The sequence below is a fragment of the Bombina bombina genome, chromosome 8 (genome assembly GCF_027579735.1).
Source record: "Bombina bombina isolate aBomBom1 chromosome 8, aBomBom1.pri, whole genome shotgun sequence".
NCBI lineage: Eukaryota > Metazoa > Chordata > Amphibia > Anura > Bombinatoridae > Bombina > Bombina bombina.
The window spans coordinates 277,744,165-277,764,188 of NC_069506.1; the positions used below are offsets into that span (position 1 = coordinate 277,744,165).

At 43.8% G+C, this 20,024-nt stretch overlaps 1 protein-coding gene across 4 annotated transcripts in view; it reads left to right on the top strand.

The window, feature by feature from the left end:
• Positions 1-20,024, top strand: part of SIDT2 (SID1 transmembrane family member 2) — a 526,209-nt gene that overhangs the window by 124,739 nt on the left and 381,446 nt on the right. For all 4 annotated transcript variants that reach the window (XM_053691390.1, XM_053691389.1, XM_053691392.1 and 1 more), the window contains exon 5: positions 17,241-17,286. In XM_053691390.1, coding sequence (XP_053547365.1) covers positions 17,241-17,286 — 46 coding nt within the window. The remainder of the gene's footprint in view (positions 1-17,240; positions 17,287-20,024) is intronic.

A 20,024-nucleotide genomic window follows, 5' to 3' on the forward strand; every position in this document is an offset into this window, starting at 1 on the left:
TACGAATCAGATTACCTTCTTGGGGTATACAATATCCCCCAATGGTATTCAGATGGACGATACCAAAGTACAGACAATCAAACAGTGGCCTACACCGACTTCTAAAAAGGAACTTCAAAGATTTTTAGGGTTTGCCAACTATTACCGTAAATTCATCAAGAATTATTCCCTACTCACTAAACCACTCACCTCTTTGACCAGCAACAAAACTCAGTTTACTTGGAACCCTAAAACACAAGCTGTATTCAACCACCTGAAAGAGATTTTCACTCAAGCTCCAATTCTCTCTTACCCAGACCCAGATTCTCATTACGTACTAGAAGTTGATGCATCGGATTATGCCCTCGGTTCAATCCTCTCTCAACGAAGAACACCAGGAGAACCACTTCATCCAGTTGCTTTCTTCTCCAGGGTAATGACACCTGCTGAATATAACTACCCCATCGGAGAGAAGGAATTGCTAGTCATCAAAGTCTCTTTGGAACATTGGAGGCATCTTCTGGAAGGAAGTAAACATCCCATACTGATCTATACAGATCATAAGAATCTAGAATACCTTTTGACCAACCGAACTCTTTCTGCTAGACAGCTAAGATGGAGTCTATTCCTATCAAGGTTTGATTTTCACATCACATACCGGCCAGGGAGTAAGAACGGGAAAGCTGACGCTCTATCAAGGAAGGATTCAAAACCTTCTACTTATACTGCTCCGGGAACAGTTATACCTGTTGAACAGATAATAGCCCTGTCTCTGCCCTATACACAAGTTTTGAGGAATTCTCAGAAAGACGATCCAGAGATTTTCAATAGTAATCTCACTTTAGGACAAGATGGACTTTATTACCATATGGGGAAGATTTATGTACCCCCCGCTTTACGCCTAAACATATTAAAAGAACATCATGACTCACCCATGGCAGGACATTTGGGTATTAATAAAACCCTTGATCTTCTGACGCGCACTTATTGGTGGCCTTCCTTGAGATCTTCCGTCCAAGAATACATCCACACTTGTCACGTTTGTACAGTCTCCAAAACAGATAAAAAACCACCATTTGGATTGCTGCTACCCCTTCAAATTCCAGACAGGCCCTGGCAATGCATAGGAATGGACTTTATAGTGGAACTTTCTCCCTCTGATGGCTACAACACTATTCTAGTCGTGGTAGATCACCTAACCAAGATGGCACATTTCTTGCCTTTTCACAAGTTACCTACTTCCTCTGAAACAGCAAAACTCTTTTTGGATAACATTGTTAAGTTACATGGGTTACCTCAATCCATAGTTACGGATAGAGGAACCCAATTCACTTCCCGTTTTTGGAAACAACTATGTGCAATCATGCAAGTGGAATTACGCTTCTCCTCCTCCTTCCACCCACAATCAAATGGACAGACAGAGAGAGTGAACCAATGGCTTGAGCAGTATATCCGTTCATATTGCTCTAGCCAACAAGACCAATGGGCTTCCACTTTGTCTATGGCAGAATACGCATACAACAATGCAACCAGTTCCACTACACAGAAATCCCCGTTCTATGCCAACTACGGATTTCACCCTAACTTCCAACTGCACCCTCGCTTGGATACCACCTGTCCACAGGTGGACGATGTTACAAACAATCTTCTCGACTTATTTCAAGATCTTAAGAGACATATCTCAGAAGCTCAAGCCAAACAAAGGCATTACTATAATCTTCGACGACGCCAAGCACCTACCTACAACGTCGGAGACATGGTATGGTTATCCACTAAGAACATTAAATTAAGGACACCTAGTAAGAAACTTAGCACTTCTTTCATTGGACCTTTTCCTATAACAAAGATCGTGAATCCCAACGCTGTCACTTTAAGTTTACCCTCTAACTACAGACTACACCCCACTTTCCATGTAAGTTTACTCAAACCTCACCGGCAAACCAGATGCTTGGACACCTTAACACCTCCTGAAACTCTGATCGAATCGGATGACGAATATGAAGTTGACTCTATATTAGACTCCCGCATCGTCAGTGGTGTTCTTCAGTATTTGATTCATTGGAAGGGTTTCAGTTCTGAGGACGATTCATGGGAACCGTCTACCAATGTACATGCTCCCAGACTAGTTTCCTTCTTCCATAGGAGGAATCCGGATCGGCCTCGTTTTGTAGCTTCTGGGCAGCTACCCTGAGAGGGGGGGTATGTCAGGGTTTCTTGTCGCTCATCTCCTATGTCCCTTTAAGGATTCACTGCATTCAGATTCCAAGCTTATATTAACCTGGTCACGCCCCTTCCTCCTTGCTTCAGTATTGTTTGAGCTCACTAGTTCAAGTTCCTATTCTCTGCAGGAGAAACTTTCCAGGCTCTCCATATTACACTGATTACCTCCAAGAACCACAGAACAGGATTGTTTGTGTTTAAAGACAATTCCCACTTGGATCTACGTTTAACTTTTACAGGAATCAATACCTCTTACAACAGCACCTGCTACAAACAAGTGAGACCGGAGCTATTATCTAATTTCTTCATCTCCTCGCTGAATATTCCTACCACCTTATGACTGACCTCCGGTTGTATTAAAACCCTCCTGATTCTTTTCAACAAATAACCTGCACTTGAGCTCTCATTACCTGCTCTCACCAAATCACCTCTGCCATTTTTCAGAACGCAGCTGCTACACGCTGCACACACCTCTCACAGCGTGTCCATTCCTCTGCAGCACAGACACCTGTCAGCACAGGCAGAACAGATTCACCACTAACACAGTCTTACTCTGAACTCAGTTTACACAGGTGCCTGTTTCCTTGCAGCAGAAGCCAAATACGCTCTGCAAATAATTTTGATTCAAGTTAAGCCCAAGCTCTGGGAACTTCCTTATTTATTCTTATCCTGATTCAGAAATACTGATCAGGATAGACACTTACAGCAACTCTCTTTTGCCTTGTTGGGAATACTTAGCAACAGATAGCTTTGTATTTAACCTTCACTGGCATACATTCAAACTTATTAGCTCCGCAGCTGAGATCCACAATCTAGCTAACTGTGATCCTTACACTCACTCTTGCCACCTATCAGCGATTCATATCCCAGGGGTAGAGAACTGGGAGGCGGATTTTCTAAGTCATCAGACTTTTCATCCGGGGGAGTGGGAACTCCATCCGGAGGTGTTTGCTCAATTGGTTCTCCGTTGGGGCAAACCTGAACTGGATCTCATGGCGTCTCGCCAGAACGCCAAGCTTCCTTGTTACGGATCCAGGTCCAGGGACCCAGAAGCGGCACTGATAGTTGCTCTAGCAGCGCCTTGGTTCTTCAACCTGGCCTATGTGTTTCCACCGTTTCCTCTGCTCCCTTGTCTGATTGCCAAAATCAAACAGGAGAGAGCATCGGTGATATTGATAGCGCCTGCGTGGCCACGCAGGACCTGGTATGCAGACCTAGTGGACATGTCATCCTTTCCACCATGGACTCTGCCTCTGAGACAAGACCTTCTAATACAAGGTCCTTTCAATCATCCGAATCTACTTTCTCTGAGACTGACTGCATGGATATTGAACGCTTGATCCTATCAAAGCGTGGCTTCTCCGAGTCAGTAATTGATACCTTAATACAGGCACGAAAGCCTGTCACCAGCAAAATGTACCACAAGATTTGGCGTAAATATCTTCATTGGTGTGAATCCAAGAATTACTCATGGAGTAGAGTTAGGATTCCTAGGATATTGTCCTTCCTCCAAGAGGGTTTGGACAAAGGACTATCAGCTAGTTCTTTAAAGGGACAGATTTCTGCTCTGTCTATTCTTTTACACAAGCGTCTGGCAGAAGTTCCAGACGTTCAGGCATTTTGTCAGGCTTTAGTTAGAATTAAGCCTGTGTTTAAACCTGTTGCTCCCCCATGGAGATTAAACTTGGTTCTTAAAGTTCTTCAAGGGGTTCCGTTTGAACCCCTTCATTCTATTGATATCAAACTTCTATCATGGAAAGTTCTTTTTCTGATGGCTATTTCCTCGGCTCAAAGAGTCTCAGAGTTATCTGCCTTACATTGTGATTCTCCTTATCTGATCTTTCATTCAGATAAAGTAGTTCTGCGTACAAAACCTGGGTTTTTACCTAAGGTGGTTTCAATCAAGAGATTGTTGTTCCATCATTATGCCCTAATCCTTCTTCAAAGAAGGAACGTCTTTTGCATAATCTAGACGTAGTCCGTGCATTGAAGTTTTACTTGCAGGCTACTAAAGATTTTCGCCAAACATCTCACCTGTTTGTTATTTACTCTGGACAGAGGAGAGGTCAAAAGGCCTCGGCAACCTCTCTTTCTTTTTGGCTTCGGAGTATAATCCGTTTAGCATATGAGACTGCTGGACAGCAGCCCCCTGAAAGAATTACAGCTCATTCTACTAGAGCTGTGGCTTCCACCTGGGCCTTTAAAAATGAGGCCTCTGTTGAACAGATTTGCAAGGCTGCGACTTGGTCTTCGCTTCATACCTTTTCAAAATTTTACAAATTTGATATTTTGCTTCTTCGGAGGCTGTTTTTGGGAGAAAGGTTCTACAGGCAGTGGTTCCTTCCGTTTAAGTTCCTGCCTTGTCCCTCCCATCATCCGTGTACTTTAGCTTTGGTATTGGTATCCCACAAGTAATGGATGATCCATGGACTGGATACACTTAACAAGAGAAAACATAATTTATGCTTACCTGATAAATTTATTTCTCTTGTAGTGTATCCAGTCCACGGCCCGCCCTGTCCTTTTAAGGCAGGTCTAAATTTTAATTAAACTTCAGTCACCACTGCACCCTATGGTTTCTCCTTTCTCTGCTTGTTTCGGTCGAATGACTGGATATGGCAGTTGGGGGAGGAGCTATATAGCAGCTCTGCTGTGGGTGATCCTCTTGCAACTTCCTGTTGGGAAGGAGAATATCCCCACAAGTAATGGATGATCCGTGGACTGGATACACTACAAGAGAAATAAATTTATCAGGTAAGCATAAATTATGTTTTTTCACTGGTAATTATTACCAGGGATATGGGCCAAGATATAGAACTTTCATATCTATTTATAAATACATAGAACATATTCTGGAATGTGAAACATTTACAGTAAATACATAGTTAAACACTTTATTAAATATGAATATTGCATAAATATGATTTTATTTTATGTTTTCAGCTACTTAACAGCAGAGGGCCCAATGCACTTTTATATTTATATATATATATATATATATATATATATATATATATATATATGTCTTTATATGTGTACATATGGATTATGTATTTATATGTATATATTGGTATTTACAGATAGATATACACATTATAAACGCAATGTGCTGTACTTACACCTGTCATTTGGCCATTTGGCTGAATAAAAGATACTAATTTACTTCAAGTTTGTTGTCTCCGGGTCTCCTACTTTCTTTCCCCCTGGTGGGATTTATTTATATATATATATATATATATATATATATATATATATATATATATATATATATATATATATATATATATATATAATCAATAGACATGTATATGTATGTATCTCAATGTTAAAGCCTTTTGCAGCCTTTTTTTTCTTCTTCTAACACCTGAGACCTCATATCCTTGTAAATTTTTAATGCAATATTTAAAAAAAATTTTTTTTTTATATTAGATGGTGTTATTATTAATGTAACTTTACTGTACAATGGATTTTTTATGTGTTTTGTGCAACTTTTTTTACTTGTATAACCGTTAACCAGATCTCTGAGGACGGGCTATCCTGATGCGCCTTAAATTCAATTGCGCTCGAGCAAACACATTTATCTTCAACTTGTAATATGCGCACTACTTCTAACGCATGCAAAGAGCCGTGATAAACCCCTTTACTTCTTAAAACGGGGAGAGTCCACAGCTGCATTCATTACTTTTGGGAAATACAGAACCTGGCCACCAGGAGGAGGCAAAGACACCCCAGCCAAAGGCTTATATGCCTCCCCCACTTCCCTCATCCCTCTGTCATTCCTTGCCTTTCGTCACAGGAGGTTGGCAGAGAAGTGTCAGAAGATTACGGAGTAGTCTCTTATGGAGGGTAGTACTCTTCGAGATAGGACGGAAGTTTTAAGTAGTCCTGTCAGCCTCTCAGTGAGAGCATTGATGAAAGTTAGTCTGGAGATGCAGGGAGAATCTTTCTGCAAAACCATCCTGAATCATATTAACAGCTCCATAAGCAATCAGCATTGACAAGTTTCGCTGCCTGCTTTCTTCACTCAAGTCCATGTCAGAAGCAACTCTACTATCTGTCAAACTTGGAGGACCGTGTTACTGTTCCACTGCATAGATTCCCGTAAGATTGTTGGATTTTCCTTTCGTTGTGGGAATGTAATGTAAAGGATAGAAGACATGGTCTCAGTGGGACTCCTTTATGTTTATGGAATCAAGGGTTAATATCTCCTTAGGGGGGTTATTGAGCAGTGGGGGACTTTAATCATGTTTGTTATGTGATTCTGTCTGCTTATGTGTGGAAATGTTGGGGATCATGGCTATTACGGAACGTACAATTTTTCGAGCTACGCAGTTCTTGTGGACTGGCGCGCTTTTCTTTGGCCTACATGTCGCACCTCGTGACTGGGCGTGGTCACGTTTTCATTCTCCATTTCTGTATTTGTGACCGAGTGTCTGTGGAGAGGATCTGTTTCTCTACTTGTCTGGGTCATAGCAGGTGGTGAGTGCCCCAGCCATTGGGGGTGTAAGGTGCCAGTAGCTTTTCTCCATTATTTAATAACTCAAGCTATGGAGGATTCTGATTGTTCGGAGAAGGATTTCTCTGATTCAGATTCTATTACTTGCATAGATTGTGGGGAGGCCAGGGTAATCCAGGCCAGTCAATTATGTTCCATATGCCGTAATAGAGTGCTCTCTTCTCCCTCTGGGGTGAGGCTACAGACCGCTGAGCCATCCGCCTCTGAGGATTCTGTGTCCCATGAGGTGCGTTCCCTAGAATATTTTGTTCCTAAACAAGCAGTTGTCCCGAATACTATTACCCCTGTCTCTGGAAGGAGGTTTATTTCCACCAGAGGTTACTGCACAGTTCTGCATGGCCATATCTTTGGGGTTGGCGCACTTACATCTTCCTAATTGCAAGCAAAGAGTTCATCCGTTTCCCCTTAACCTGGGGGTGTTAGGTGCAAGTTCAATTATATTGAATCTTTCCACTGGGGAAGTGGTTTCCTGTGAGGCTTCAGGGGTACAGCCTTCAGGGTCAGGGCCTTCAGATGCCCCGCCGGAGGTGGATTCTTGCATTTAGATTTAGACTGGCGTGCCTGCGTGTACTGCTACGGCATGTGTTGGCGACTTTGCAGGATTCCAGTTCAGATTCGTCAACGGATCATCAGGCTTCTGAATCAGATGGCGAACAGCGCTAGACGATGGAGGGATGAGATCCTACTCCTTTACGTCTCTTGTTTTGCGTGTCTAATCCCAGTTCTGAGTTCCTGAGGATTAGGATATCTGACAGGCTGGACCTGTTAGTGTTTCCATTCTTCTTTGGCGTTCACCTGCGGGTGCAGCCTACTTTCTTTTGATCCGGTTAGGATGTGTTTTATTTCTTTATTTGGAGCTTGTGGCTGTTGTAGATTTTCCTTTTTAGGGAAATAACTTTTTCTCTGGGATGTTGATGCTAGCGATTTTATGGTCGCAATAGATATTACTTCCGGCGGAAGTCCAAAAAAAAAAAAAAACATTCTTAAGACAATATTTAAGCCTCAGAGCTTATTTGTCTGTTGTTTGTCTGTTTGTTTAGTCTAGCCCTTCTAGGGTTTAGAACTTTGTTAGCCCTTGAACAGTTCGGTTGTACCCTGGTCAGCAGATTGATCCTGGTTGGGTACTAGTTCACTTTGAGGTTATATCAGACATTTTGTATCCTTGACAACAGGCTGGTCCTGTCTGGGTGCTAAGTTTATTTACCTCTTGTTACGAGGTTATTTTTCTTGTTTCTACAAGGTATAGAAAGCCCTTCTATCCTAGATAACAGGCTGGTCCTATGTTATTTCATCTTGGTGGGGCGTCCGATGTTGGTCATACTCAATACTAAGTGTTTTGTCCCTGCATAGCTTAAGTGGTTTGCTGGGATTACGAATTCTGCTATGGCAGTATATTTGTAGTTCCTGAGGTCCTTGGACAGGAGCTAGACTCCTCCCTTCCGAGTTGGGAAGATCAGATGACTGCATGGAGATCTCCAGTACCTGGTGTAGGGGGCGATTATTCCCCCCTATTGGTACTCCTTGTGGATTGGATTGTCCGATTTTCAGATCCTCTTTCTCCAGTGTTTCTCTCCTCTTTTTTTTTAGGATTGCTGTGCTTTCGCATTTCCTTGCCTTTTTGGGGTAAGACTTTCGGTTATCTGGTTGAAGAGACTCTGTTTTTAGGGACCATTTATGTCCTTCCAGCATCCCCTTTTTGATCCTATATACTTGGGGATCTGGGGGATTGTTATACAGTCTCTCTTGCCGTCAACCGATAGGAGTTTTAGGATGCTCGTTAATTCCTTGAGCTGTAGGTTTTCTGAGGGTGATCCAGACTGGATCTTTAGAGACTGTCCTATTCTCTCAATCATGGAGTTCTGATCTCTTTTTGGGTCCTTCCTTTGTCTTCAGACTTTGTAGGTGTTATCTTAGAGGCATTTTGGGGCTGAGTGGACAGCCACTGGGATACATCATGAGAGATCAGAGTACATGGGGTATGGCATGCATCAACATTGGTGCAAATTTAATTTCTAGGTAACTTTGTTGTTGTTCCGTAAGGTTTTTGGTCTTGATCTGGCACCTGGTTCTAGGGGTCCAGTTTTTTAACCTAGTCCTTGTCTTTGACTTGGCATTTTGGTTACTCTGTTTTCAAGATTTTAATATAGTCTTGGATCTGTCCAGCGTTCAGTAGCAGGCTTGTTTTCCCTGTCCTGGGGAAATCTCCTTGTTCCTACTGGGGCCATATTTTTCTCTCTTCTGGAGAGATGGAGGCTGTTTCCCTGGGAATTTCTTTACTGGAATATTCTGGGGTTTCTTCGTTTTCCTTCTCTTTGGAAGGATCTGGTCTACTGCGCCTATCCAGTTGGCTCCTCCTGTGGTAGTTTTCCCCATCTGATTCTAGGAGTTCAGTGGGTCGAGGGTTTCTCTTGTCAGTAGTGTACCCTTCCTTCGGGTTTCTGAGGAGTAATGAGGATAGGTATCCTGGATCCTGAGTTAGTCTCTCTGGGTGTTGGTGCCTGCTTCTTTTCCTTAGGAACTAGTGGTTGGAGATTAATTATCTGATCTCTGGGCCTTGTCAATGCTGGGATTTTTTTAATCTCTCTTGTCCTTGGGATATTGACAGTCGCTTCTGTGATAGGACTTTTCGATCGGAGTAGGGGTCAGGAGTTCTGACTGCTCTGTTTGGGAATTGACCATGTATCTTGTCTCCCGAAGGATCCTTACTTAGGTTGGGAGGTCTTGCATGTGGTTTTGGAACCTTCCCTTAGCGAGTAGTTGGTTCTTCCTTATTGGTCAGGGTGTTGTCCTACCTTACCCTGTTTTCTAGTAGGGGGGGAGTTGGTCCCCCCTGCTTTCTGAGTTTTTTTGTTCCTTTCTAGGAATGTCCTGGTGCAAGTTTGCTAGCTACTCGATTGGCTAGTTACTATGGTTTGACGTTTAGTCTGCTTATCCGATGGAAACCTGCGGCTTTCGTTTGTGGTGTAAACGGATGTTACTATTCTGTTCCTGTTCTGCTCCTGGGGTTTTATCCTGACCTACGAGTGTTCAGTTTCTCTGTGCTAGTTAACTGTCTATAGTAAGGTTGTCATTTTCTACCTTTTGTCCTTCTGGGACTTTCGTTCCAGTTAAGGCTTTACATTGGTTCCTTTTGTATCCATGTAGGAGGTGATCTGGAATGTTTCCTTCTTTGCTCTGCTCCATCTGAGTATTTTCTACGGGACTTTGTCCTCTTGCATCCTGGTAGCCGCTCTTTTTTGAGTTATACTAGGGGCTTCCCTTTCTGTTTTGTCCTTGAAGAGGAAGATTTTTTTTTTCTGGAGGACAAAAGCCTCTGAGGAGATAAAAGTCCCACTCTCTAAAAGCACACACATAAAATCCTCTCCACATTCTCCCTAACTGAAGAATGCGGAGAGGATTTTATTTGTGTGCTTTTAGAGAGTGGGACTTTTGTCTCCTCAGAGGCTTTTGTGCTCAGTGGAGTCCAGAATTTAGAGTGATCTCTAACTGGGATCCTTATGGTTCTAATTGACGGGCAGTTACCTTGTCCTCTTTCCATATTTTTGTTCTTCCTGCTTCTGTTGAAGTAGTTTTTATCTGGAATCCAGGTTGTGTCAAGCTGTGGTGAAATCAGAATGGGCCGCCTTTTTGTTCCCGCCCGTTTGCATTCAGTGTCCTCTATAAGCTTGGGTATTGATTTCCCAAAAGTAATGAATGCAGCTGTGGACTCTCCGCGTTTTAAAGAAGAAAACCTTAAATTATGCTTACCTGATAATTTTATTTTCTTCTGTACAGGGAGCTCCCCGTCCATTTTTTTTTCTTTCTGTGGACGGCCTTAGATTCTTTTATATTCGTTCTTCTGACACCTTTTTTCGCCCTGATATTTCTCCTACTGTTCCTTGTTCCCTTGGCAGAATGACTGGGGGATAAGGGAAGTGGGGTAGGTATTTAAGCCTTTGGCTGGGGTTTCTTTGCCTCCTCCTGGTGGCCAAGTTCTGTATTTCCACAAAAGTAATGAATGCAGCTGTGGACTCTTCCCGGACAGAAGAAAGGTAAGCATAATTTGTTATCTCTCGCACGCAACCGTTAGCGCGCCACTCATAATCTAGCCTTTAATGTTTGTAGTAACCTTCAATCACTGTATTTTGTACGTTTATTTGTATGAAAAAATAAATAAAAAGTAAAGTATAATAATAAAAAAAAACAATATAAAGTGCTCATTTTTAATAAAAACATACAAAAGTTATGTAGTTTATTATTGTATAGATTATAGGTTGTGCAAAGTTACTGTTTTCTGTAATTGTGGTTTATTTAATTTATTTTTAATATGTGTTAGAATAAAACATTATTTCTCTTGTTAAGTGTATCCAGTCCACGGATCATCCATTACTTGTGGGATATTCTCCTTCCCAACAGGAAGTTGCAAGAGGATCACCCACAGCAGAGCTGCTATATAGCTCCTCCCCTCACTGCCATATCCAGTCATTCTCTTGCAACTCTCAACAAAGATGGACGTAGTAAGAGGAGAGTGGTGTATTATAGTTAGTTTTTTAACTTCAATCAAAAGTTTATTTTTAAATGGTACCGGAGTGTACTGTTTCATCTCAGGCAGCATTAGAAGAAGAATCTGCCTGTGATTTCTATGATCTTAGCAGAAGTAACTAAGATCCATTGCTGTTCTCACATATTCTGAGGAGCGAGGTAACTTCAGAGGGGGAATAGCGTGCAGGTTTTCCTGTAATAAGGTATGTGCAGTTAACATATTTCTAGGGATGGAATTTGCTAGAAAAATGCTGCTGATACCGGATTAATGTAAGTTAAGCCTTAAATGCAGTGATAGCGACTGGTATCAGGCTTATTAACAGAGATACATACTCTTATAAAAGTGTAATATAAAACGTTTCCTGGCATGTTAATCGTTTTTATATATGTTTGGTGACAAAACTTATTGGGGCCTAGTTTTTTTCCACATGGCTGGCTTGATTTTTGCCTAGTAACAGGCTTTCCACTGTTGCAATATGAGTGGGAAGGGCCTATTTTAGTGCTTTTCTGTGCAGCTAAAAATACTGACAGAGACATTCAGCTTCCCTCTGCATGATACAGGACATCTCTGAAGGTCTCAAAAGGCTTCAAAGTCGTGTTTGAGGAGGGTAACAATCACAGTAGACTGGCAGTTGTTGTGACTGTGTTTAAAAAACGTTTTTGTTATTTATTATTCTGTTTTTGTTATTAAGGGGTTAATAATCCATTTGCAAGTGGGTGCAATGCTCTGCTGACTTGTTACATACACTGTAAAAATTTTGTTTGTGTAACTGCCTTTTTTCACTGTTATTTCAAATTTTGTCAAAATTTGTTTCTCTTAAAGGCACAGTAACATTTTTTTATATTGCTTGTTAACTTGCTTTAAAGGGTTTTCCAAGCTTGCTAGTCTCATTGCTAGTCTGTACAAACATGTCTGAAACAGAGGATACTTGTTCATTATGTTTAAAAGTCATGGTGGAGCCCCATCGGAGAATGTGTACTAAATGTATTGATTTCACCTTAAACAGTAAAGATCAGTCTTTATCTATAAAAGAATTGTCACCAGAGGGGTCTGTCGAGGGGGAAGTTATGCCGACTAACTCTCCCCACGTGTCGGACCCTTCGCCTCCCGCTCAAGGGACGCACGCTAATATGGCGCCAAGTACATCAGGGACTCCCATAGAGATTACTTTGCAGGACATGGCTGCAATCATGAATAATACCCTGTCAGAGGTATTATCCAGATTGCCTGAATTGAGAGGCAAGCACGATAGCTCTGGGGTTAGACGAGATACAGAGCGCGTAGATGCTGTAAGAGCCATGTCTGATACTGCGTCACAATATGCAGAACCTGAGGACGGAGAGCTTCAGTCTGTGGGTGACGTCTCTGAATCGGGGAGACCTGATTCAGAGATTTCTAATTTTAAATTTAAGCTTGAGAACCTCCGTGTATTGCTTGGGGAGGTATTAGCTGCTCTGAATGACTGTGACACAATTGCAGTGCCAGAGAAATTGTGTAGGCTGGATAAATACTATGCAGTGCCGGTGAGTACTGATGTTTTTCCAATACCTAAAAGGCTTACAGAAATTATTAGTAAGGAGTGGGATAGGCCCGGTGTGCCCTTTTCCCCACCTCCTATATTTAGAAAAATGTTTCCAATAGATGCCACTACACGGGACTTATGGCAGACTGTCCCTAAGGTGGAAGGAGCAGTTTCTACTTTAGCAAAGCGTACCACTATCCCGGTTGAGGACAGTTGTGCTTTTTCAGATCCAATGGATAAAAAAAATTGGAGGGTTACCTTAAGAAAATGTTTATTCAACAAGGTTTTATTTTACAGCCCCTTGCATGCATTGCGCCTGTCACTGCTGCGGCGGCATTCTGGTTTGAGGCCCTGGAAGAGGCCATCCATACAGCTCCATTGACTGAAATTGTTGACAAGCTTAGAACTCTTAAGCTAGCTAACTCATTTGTTTCTGATGCCATTGTTCATTTGACTAAACTAACGGCTAAGAATTCTGGATTCGCCATCCAGGCGCGTAGGGCGCTATGGCTCAAATCCTGGTCAGCTGATGTGACTTCAAAGTCTAAATTACTCAACATTCCTTTCAAGGGGCACACCTTATTCGGGCCTGGTTTGAAAGAAATTATTGCTGACATTACTGGAGGTAAGGGTCATACCCTTCCTCAGGACAGGGCCAAATCAAAGGCCAAACAGTCTAATTTTCGTGCCTTTCGAAATTTCAAGGCAGGTGCAGCATCAACTTCCTCTGCTTCAAAACAAGAGAGAACTTTTGCTCAATCCAAACAGGCCTGGAAACCTAACCAGTCCTGCAACAAGGGCAAGCAGGCCAGAAAGCCTGCTGCTGCCTCTAAGACAGCATGAAGGAGCGGCCCCCTATCCGACAACGGATCTAGTAGGGGGCAGACTCTCTCTCTTCGCCCAGGCGTGGGCAAGAGATGTTCTGGATCCCTGGGCGTTGGAGATCATATCTCAGGGATATCTTCTGGACTTCAAAGCTTCTCCTCCACAAGGGAGATTTCACCTTTCAAGATTATCAGAATACCAGATAAAGAAAGAGGCATTCCTAAGCTGCGTACAAGATCTCCTTGTAATGGGAGTGATCCATCCAGTTCCGCGGACGGAACAAGGACAGGGGTTTTATTCAAATCTGTTTGTGGTTCCAAAAAAAGAGGGGACCTTCAGACCAATTTTGGATTTAAAGATCCTAAACAAATTCCTCAGAGTTCACAAGAATCATCATCAGTTCCTGAGGTTTGCCTTTCTAGACAGGCATTACCAATTTGTAGCTCTTCCATTCAGGTTGGCTACAGCCCCAAGAATTTTTACAAAGGTTCTGGGCTCACTTCTGGTGGTCCTAAGACCGCGAGGCATAGCGGTGGCTCCTTACCTGGACGATATCCTGATACAGGCGTCAAGCTTTCAAATTGCCAAATCTCATACAGAGATAGTTCTGGCATTCCTGAGGTCGCATGGGTGGAAACGAAGAAAAGAGTTCTCTATCTCCTCTCACGAGGGTTTCCTTCCTAGGGACTCTAATAGATTCTGTAGAAATGAAAATTTACCTGACTGAGTCCAGGTTATCAAAACTTCTAAATGCTTGCCGTGTTCTTCACTCCATTCTCTTCTCTGGTGGTTATCTCGGGCCCATCTGTCCAAGGGTATGACCTTTCGCAGACCAGATTGGACAATTGTAACAACAGATGCCAGCCTTCTAGGTTGGGGTGCAGTCTGGAACTCCCTGAAGGCTCAGGGTTCATAGACTCAGGAGGAGAAACTCCTCCCAATAAATATTCTGGAGTTAAGAGCAATATTCAATGCTCTTCTGGCTTGGCCTCAGCTAGCAACACTGAGGTTCATCAGATTTCAGTCGGACAACATCACGACTGTGGCTTACATCAACCATCCAGGGGGAACCAGGAGTTCCCTAGTGATGTCAGAAGTCTCCAAGATAATTCGCTGGGCAGAGACTCACTCTTGCCACCTGTCAGCGATCCATATCCCAGGTGTAGAGAACTGGGAGGCAGATTTTCTGAGTCGTTAGACTTTTCATCCGGGGGAATGGGAACTCCATCCGGAAGTGTTTGCTCAATTGGTTCTCCGTTGGGGCAAACCAGAATTGGATCTCATGGCGTCTCGCCAGAACGCCAAGCTTCCTTGTTACGGATCCAGGTCCAGGGACCCAGAAGCGGCACTGATAGATGCTCTAGCAGCGCCTTGGTTCTTCAACCTGGCTTATGTGTTTCCACCGTTTCCTCTGCTCCCTCGTCTGATTGCCAAAATCAAACAGGAAAGAGCATCGGTGATATTGATAGCGCCTGCGTGGCCACGCAGGACCTGGTATGCAGACCTAGTGGACATGTCATCCTTTCCACCATGGACTCTGCCTCTGAGACAAGACCTTCTAATACAAGGTCCTTTCAATCATCCGAATCTACTTTCTCTGAGACTGACTGCATGGAGATTGAACGCTTGATCCTATCAAAGCGTGGCTTCTCCGAGTCAGTAATTGATACCTTAATACAGGCACGAAAGCCTGTCACCAGGAAAATTTACCACAAGATATGGCGTAAATATCTTCATTGGGGTGAATCCAAGAATTACTCATGGAGTAGGGTTAGGATTCCTAGGATATTGTCCTTCCTCCAAGAGGGTTTGGACAAAGGATTATCAGCTAGTTCTTTAAAGGGACAGATTTCTGCTCTGTCTATTCTTTTACACAAGCGTCTGGCAGAAGTTCCAGACGTTCAGGCATTTTGTCAGGCTTTAGTTAGAATTAAGCCTGTGTTTAAACCTGTTGCTCCTCCATGGAGCTTAAACTTGGTTCTTAAAGTTCTTCAAGGGGTTCCGTTTGAACCCCTTCATTCTATTGATATCAAACTTCTTTCATGGAAAGTTCTTTTTCTGATGGCTATTTCCTCGGCTCGAAGAGTCTCGGCGTTATCTGCCTTACATTGTGATTCTCCTTATCTGATCTTTCATTCAAATAAAGTTGTTCTGCGTACAAAACCTGGGTTTTTACCTAAGGTGGTTTCTAACAAGAATATCAATCAAGAGATTGTTTTTCCATCATTATGTCCTAATCCTTCTTTAAAGAAGGAACGTCTTTTGCATAATCTAGACGTAGTCCGTGCCTTGAAGTTTTACTTACAGGCTACTAAAGATTTTCGCCAAACATCTAACCTGTTTGTTGTTTATTCTGGACAGAGGAGAGGTCAGAAGGCCTCGGCAACCTCTTTCTTTTTGGCTTCGGAGTATAATCCGTTTAGCCTATGAGACTGCTGGACAGCAGCCTCCTGAAAGGATTACAGCTCATTCTACTAGAGCTGTGGCTTCCACCTGGGCCTTTAAAAATGAGTCCTCTGTTGAACAGATTTGCAAGGCTGCAACTTGGTCTTCCCTTCATACTTTTTCCAAATTTGATACTTTTGCTTCTTCGGAGGCTGTTTTTGGGAGAAAGGTTCTACAGGCAGTGGTTAATTCCCTTTTAAGTTCCTGCCTTGTCCCTCCCATCATCCGTGTACTTTAGCTTTGGTATTGGTATCCCACAAGTAATGGATGATCCGTGGACTGGATACATTTCACAAGAGAAAACATAATTTATGCTTACCTGATAAATTTATTTCTCTTGTAGTGTATCCAGTCCACGGCCCGCCCTGTCCTTTTCGGGCAGGTCTAAATTTTAATTAAACTACAGTCACCACTGCACCCTATGGTTTCTCCTTTCTCGGCTTGTTTCGGTCGAATGACTGGATATGGCAGTGAGGGGAGGAGCTATATAGCAGCTCTGCTGTGGGTGATCCTCTTGCAACTTCCTGTTGGGAAGGAGAATATCCCACAAGTAATGGATGATCCGTGGACTGGATACACTACAAGAGAAATAAATGTATCAGGTAAGCATAAATTATGTTTTTAGCATTCTACACGGGGATGCATGATTTTACTACGCACACAAAACATAGCACATACACATGCAGTGATAAACAATGAAGAGGCGCTAATGGGCAGGGCATGCCTTGAAGAGGCGCTAATGGGCAGGGCATGCCGTGAAGAGGTGCTAATGGGCAAGGCATACTGTGAAGAGGCGCTAATGGGCAGGGCATGCCGTGAAGAGGCGAAAATGGGCAGGTCATGTTGTGAAGAGGGGCAAATGGGCAGGGCATGTCGTGAAAAGGGGCAAATGGGCAGGGCATGCTGTGAAGAGGCGCTAATGGGCAGGGCATGCCGTGAAGAGGGGCAAATGGGCAGGACATGCTGTGAAGAGGCGCTAATGGGCAGGGCATGCCGTAAAGGTCATGCATGCAGTGTTAAACAGTGTGCTGCAGGAGTGCGCTCTGCTGTTAAGCAATGCAGTGGGTTGTGTAAGGGAAAGGCTAGAGGGAAGAGTCAACAAATGCATTGTGGGTGTAAACAGGGAGTTCAATATCAGATATGGGGAATCGCATCATTCTGTATTTGTTTGTTGATCTGCTACTGGTTTTAATGTAATGTTCTCCTTATAGGACAGAAAAAACCCTCAGCTTCAACGCAACTCCTGCACAACCACAGGTACACTGGGTATTGGGTAAGGTAGGAGGTTGCTGTCCTAGGGCCCTGTATTAGGTGGAGGTGTTTATGTCCTGTGTATTAGGAGGAGGTGAGAACTAAATGTCCTGTGTATAAGGGTGTGGTAAGAGGTGTAGGTCCTGTGTATTGGTGGAATTGAAAGGTACTTGTCCTGTGTATTAGGCTGAGGTCAGAGGTAAATAAACTGTGTATAAGGGTGAGGTGAGACCTACATGTCCTTTGTGTTAGGGATAGGTGAAAGGTACGTGACCTGTATATTAGGGGAAGTGGAGCACTACATGTCCTGTATATTGGAAGGGGAGAGGTATGTGTCCTGTCTATTAGGGGAAGGGGAGAGGTACGTGTCCTGTGTATTAGAGGGTCGGAGAGGTATGTGTCCTGTGTATTAGAGGGTCGGAGAGGTACGTTTCCTGTGTATTAGAGGGTGGGAGACGTACATTTCCTGTGTATTAGAGGGAGAGAGAGGTAAGTTTCCTGTGTATTAGAGGGTGAGAGAGGTATGTGTCCTGTGTATTAGAGGGAGAGAGAGGTACGTGTCCTGTGTATCAGAGGGTGGGAGCGGTACATGTCATGTGTATTAGAGGGTAGGAGAGGTATGTGTCCTGTGTATCAGAGGGTGGGAGCGGTACATGTCATGTGTATTAGAGGGTAGGAGAGGTATGTGTCCTGTCTATTAGGGGAAGGGGAGAGGTACGTGTCCTGTGTATTAGAGGGTCGGAGAGGTATGTGTCCTGTGTATTAGAGGGTCGGAGAGGTACGTTTCCTGTGTATTAGAGGGTGGGAGACGTACATTTCCTGTGTATTAGAGGGAGAGAGAGGTAAGTTTCCTGTGTATTAGAGGGTGAGAGAGGTATGTGTCCTGTGTATTAGAGGGAGAGAGAGGTACGTGTCCTGTGTATCAGAGGGTGGGAGCGGTACATGTCATGTGTATTAGAGGGTAGGAGAGGTATGTGTCCTGTGTATCAGAGGGTGGGAGCGGTACATGTCATGTGTATTAGAGGGTAGGAGAGGTATGTGTCCTGTGTATTAGAGGGTGAGAGAGGTACGTGTCCTGTGTATTAGAGGGTGAGAGAGGTACGTGTCCTGTGTATTAGTGGGAGAGAGAGGTACGTGTCCTGTGTATTAGAGGGTGAGAGATGCACGTGTCCTGTGTATTAGTGGGAGAGAGAGGTACGTGTCCTGTGTATTAGAGGGTGAGAGAGGTACGTGGCCTGTGTATTAGAGGGTGAGAGAGGTACGTGTCCTGTGTATTAGAGGGTGAGAGAGGTACGTGGCCTGTGTATTAGAGGGTGAGAGAGGTACGTGTCCTGTGTATTAGAGGGTGAGAGAGGTACGTATCCTGTGTATTAGAGGGTGAGAGAGGTACGTGTCCTGTGTATTAGAGGGTGAGAGAGGTTATGTGTCCTGTGTATCAGAGGGTGGGAGCGGTACATGTCATGTGTATTAGAGGGTGAGAGCGGTACGTGTCCTGTGTATTAGAGGGTGAGAGAGGTACGTGTCCTGTGTATTAGAGGGTGAGAGAGGTACGTGTCCTGTGTATTAGAGGGTGAGAGAGGTACGTATCCTGTGTATTAGAGGGTGAGAGAGGTACGTGTCCTGTGTATTAGAGGGTGAGAGAGGTTATGTGTCCTGTGTATTAGAGGGTGAGAGAGGTACGTATCCTGTGTATTAGAGGGTGAGAGAGGTACATGTCATGTGTATTAGAGGGTAGGAGAGGTATGTGTCCTGTGTATCAGAGGGTGGGAGCGGTACATGTCATGTGTATTAGAGGGTGAGAGCGGTACGTGTCCTGTGTATTAGAGGGTGAGAGAGGTACGTGTCCTGTGTATTAGAGGGTGAGAGAGGTACGTGTCCTGTGTATTAGAGGGTGAGAGAGGTACGTATCCTGTGTATTAGAGGGTGAGAGAGGTACGTGTCCTGTGTATTAGAGGGTGAGAGAGGTTATGTGTCCTGTGTATTAGAGGGTGAGAGATGTACGTGTCCTGTGTATTAGAGGGTGAGAGATGTACGTGTCCTGTGTATTAGAGGGTGAGAGATGCACGTGTCCTGTGTATTAGTGGGAGAGAGAGGTACGTGTCCTGTGTATTAGAGGGTGAGAGATGCACGTGTCCTGTGTATTAGTGGGAGAGAGAGGTACGTGTCCTGTGTATTAGAGGGTGAGAGAGGTACGTGGCCTGTGTATTAGAGGGTGAGAGAGGTGCGTGGCCTGTGTATTAGAGGGTGAGAGAGGTACGTGTCCTTTGTTGTATTAGAGGGTGAGAGAGGTATGTGTCCTGTGTATTAGAGGGTGGGAGCGGTACGTGTCCTGTGTATTAGAGGGTGAGAGAGGTACGTGTCCTGTGTATCAGAGGGTGAGAGAGGTACGTGTCCTGTGTATCAGAGGGTGAGAGAGGTATGTGTCCTGTGTATCAGAGGGTGGGAGAGGTATGTGTCCTGTGTATTAGAGGGTGGGAGAGGTATGTGTCCTGTGTATTACAGGGAGAGAGAGGTACGTGTCCTGTGTATCAGAGGGTGGGACGGTACGTGTCCTGTGTAGTAGAGTGTGGGAAAGGTATGTGTCCTGTGTATTAGAGGGTGAGAGAGGTACATGTCCTGTGTATTAGAGGGTGGGAGAGGTACGTGTCCTGTGTATTAGAGGGTGAGAGAGGTACGTGTCCTGTGTATTAGAGGGTGAGAGAGGTATGTGTCCTGTGTATTAGAGGGTGAGAGAGGTATGTGTC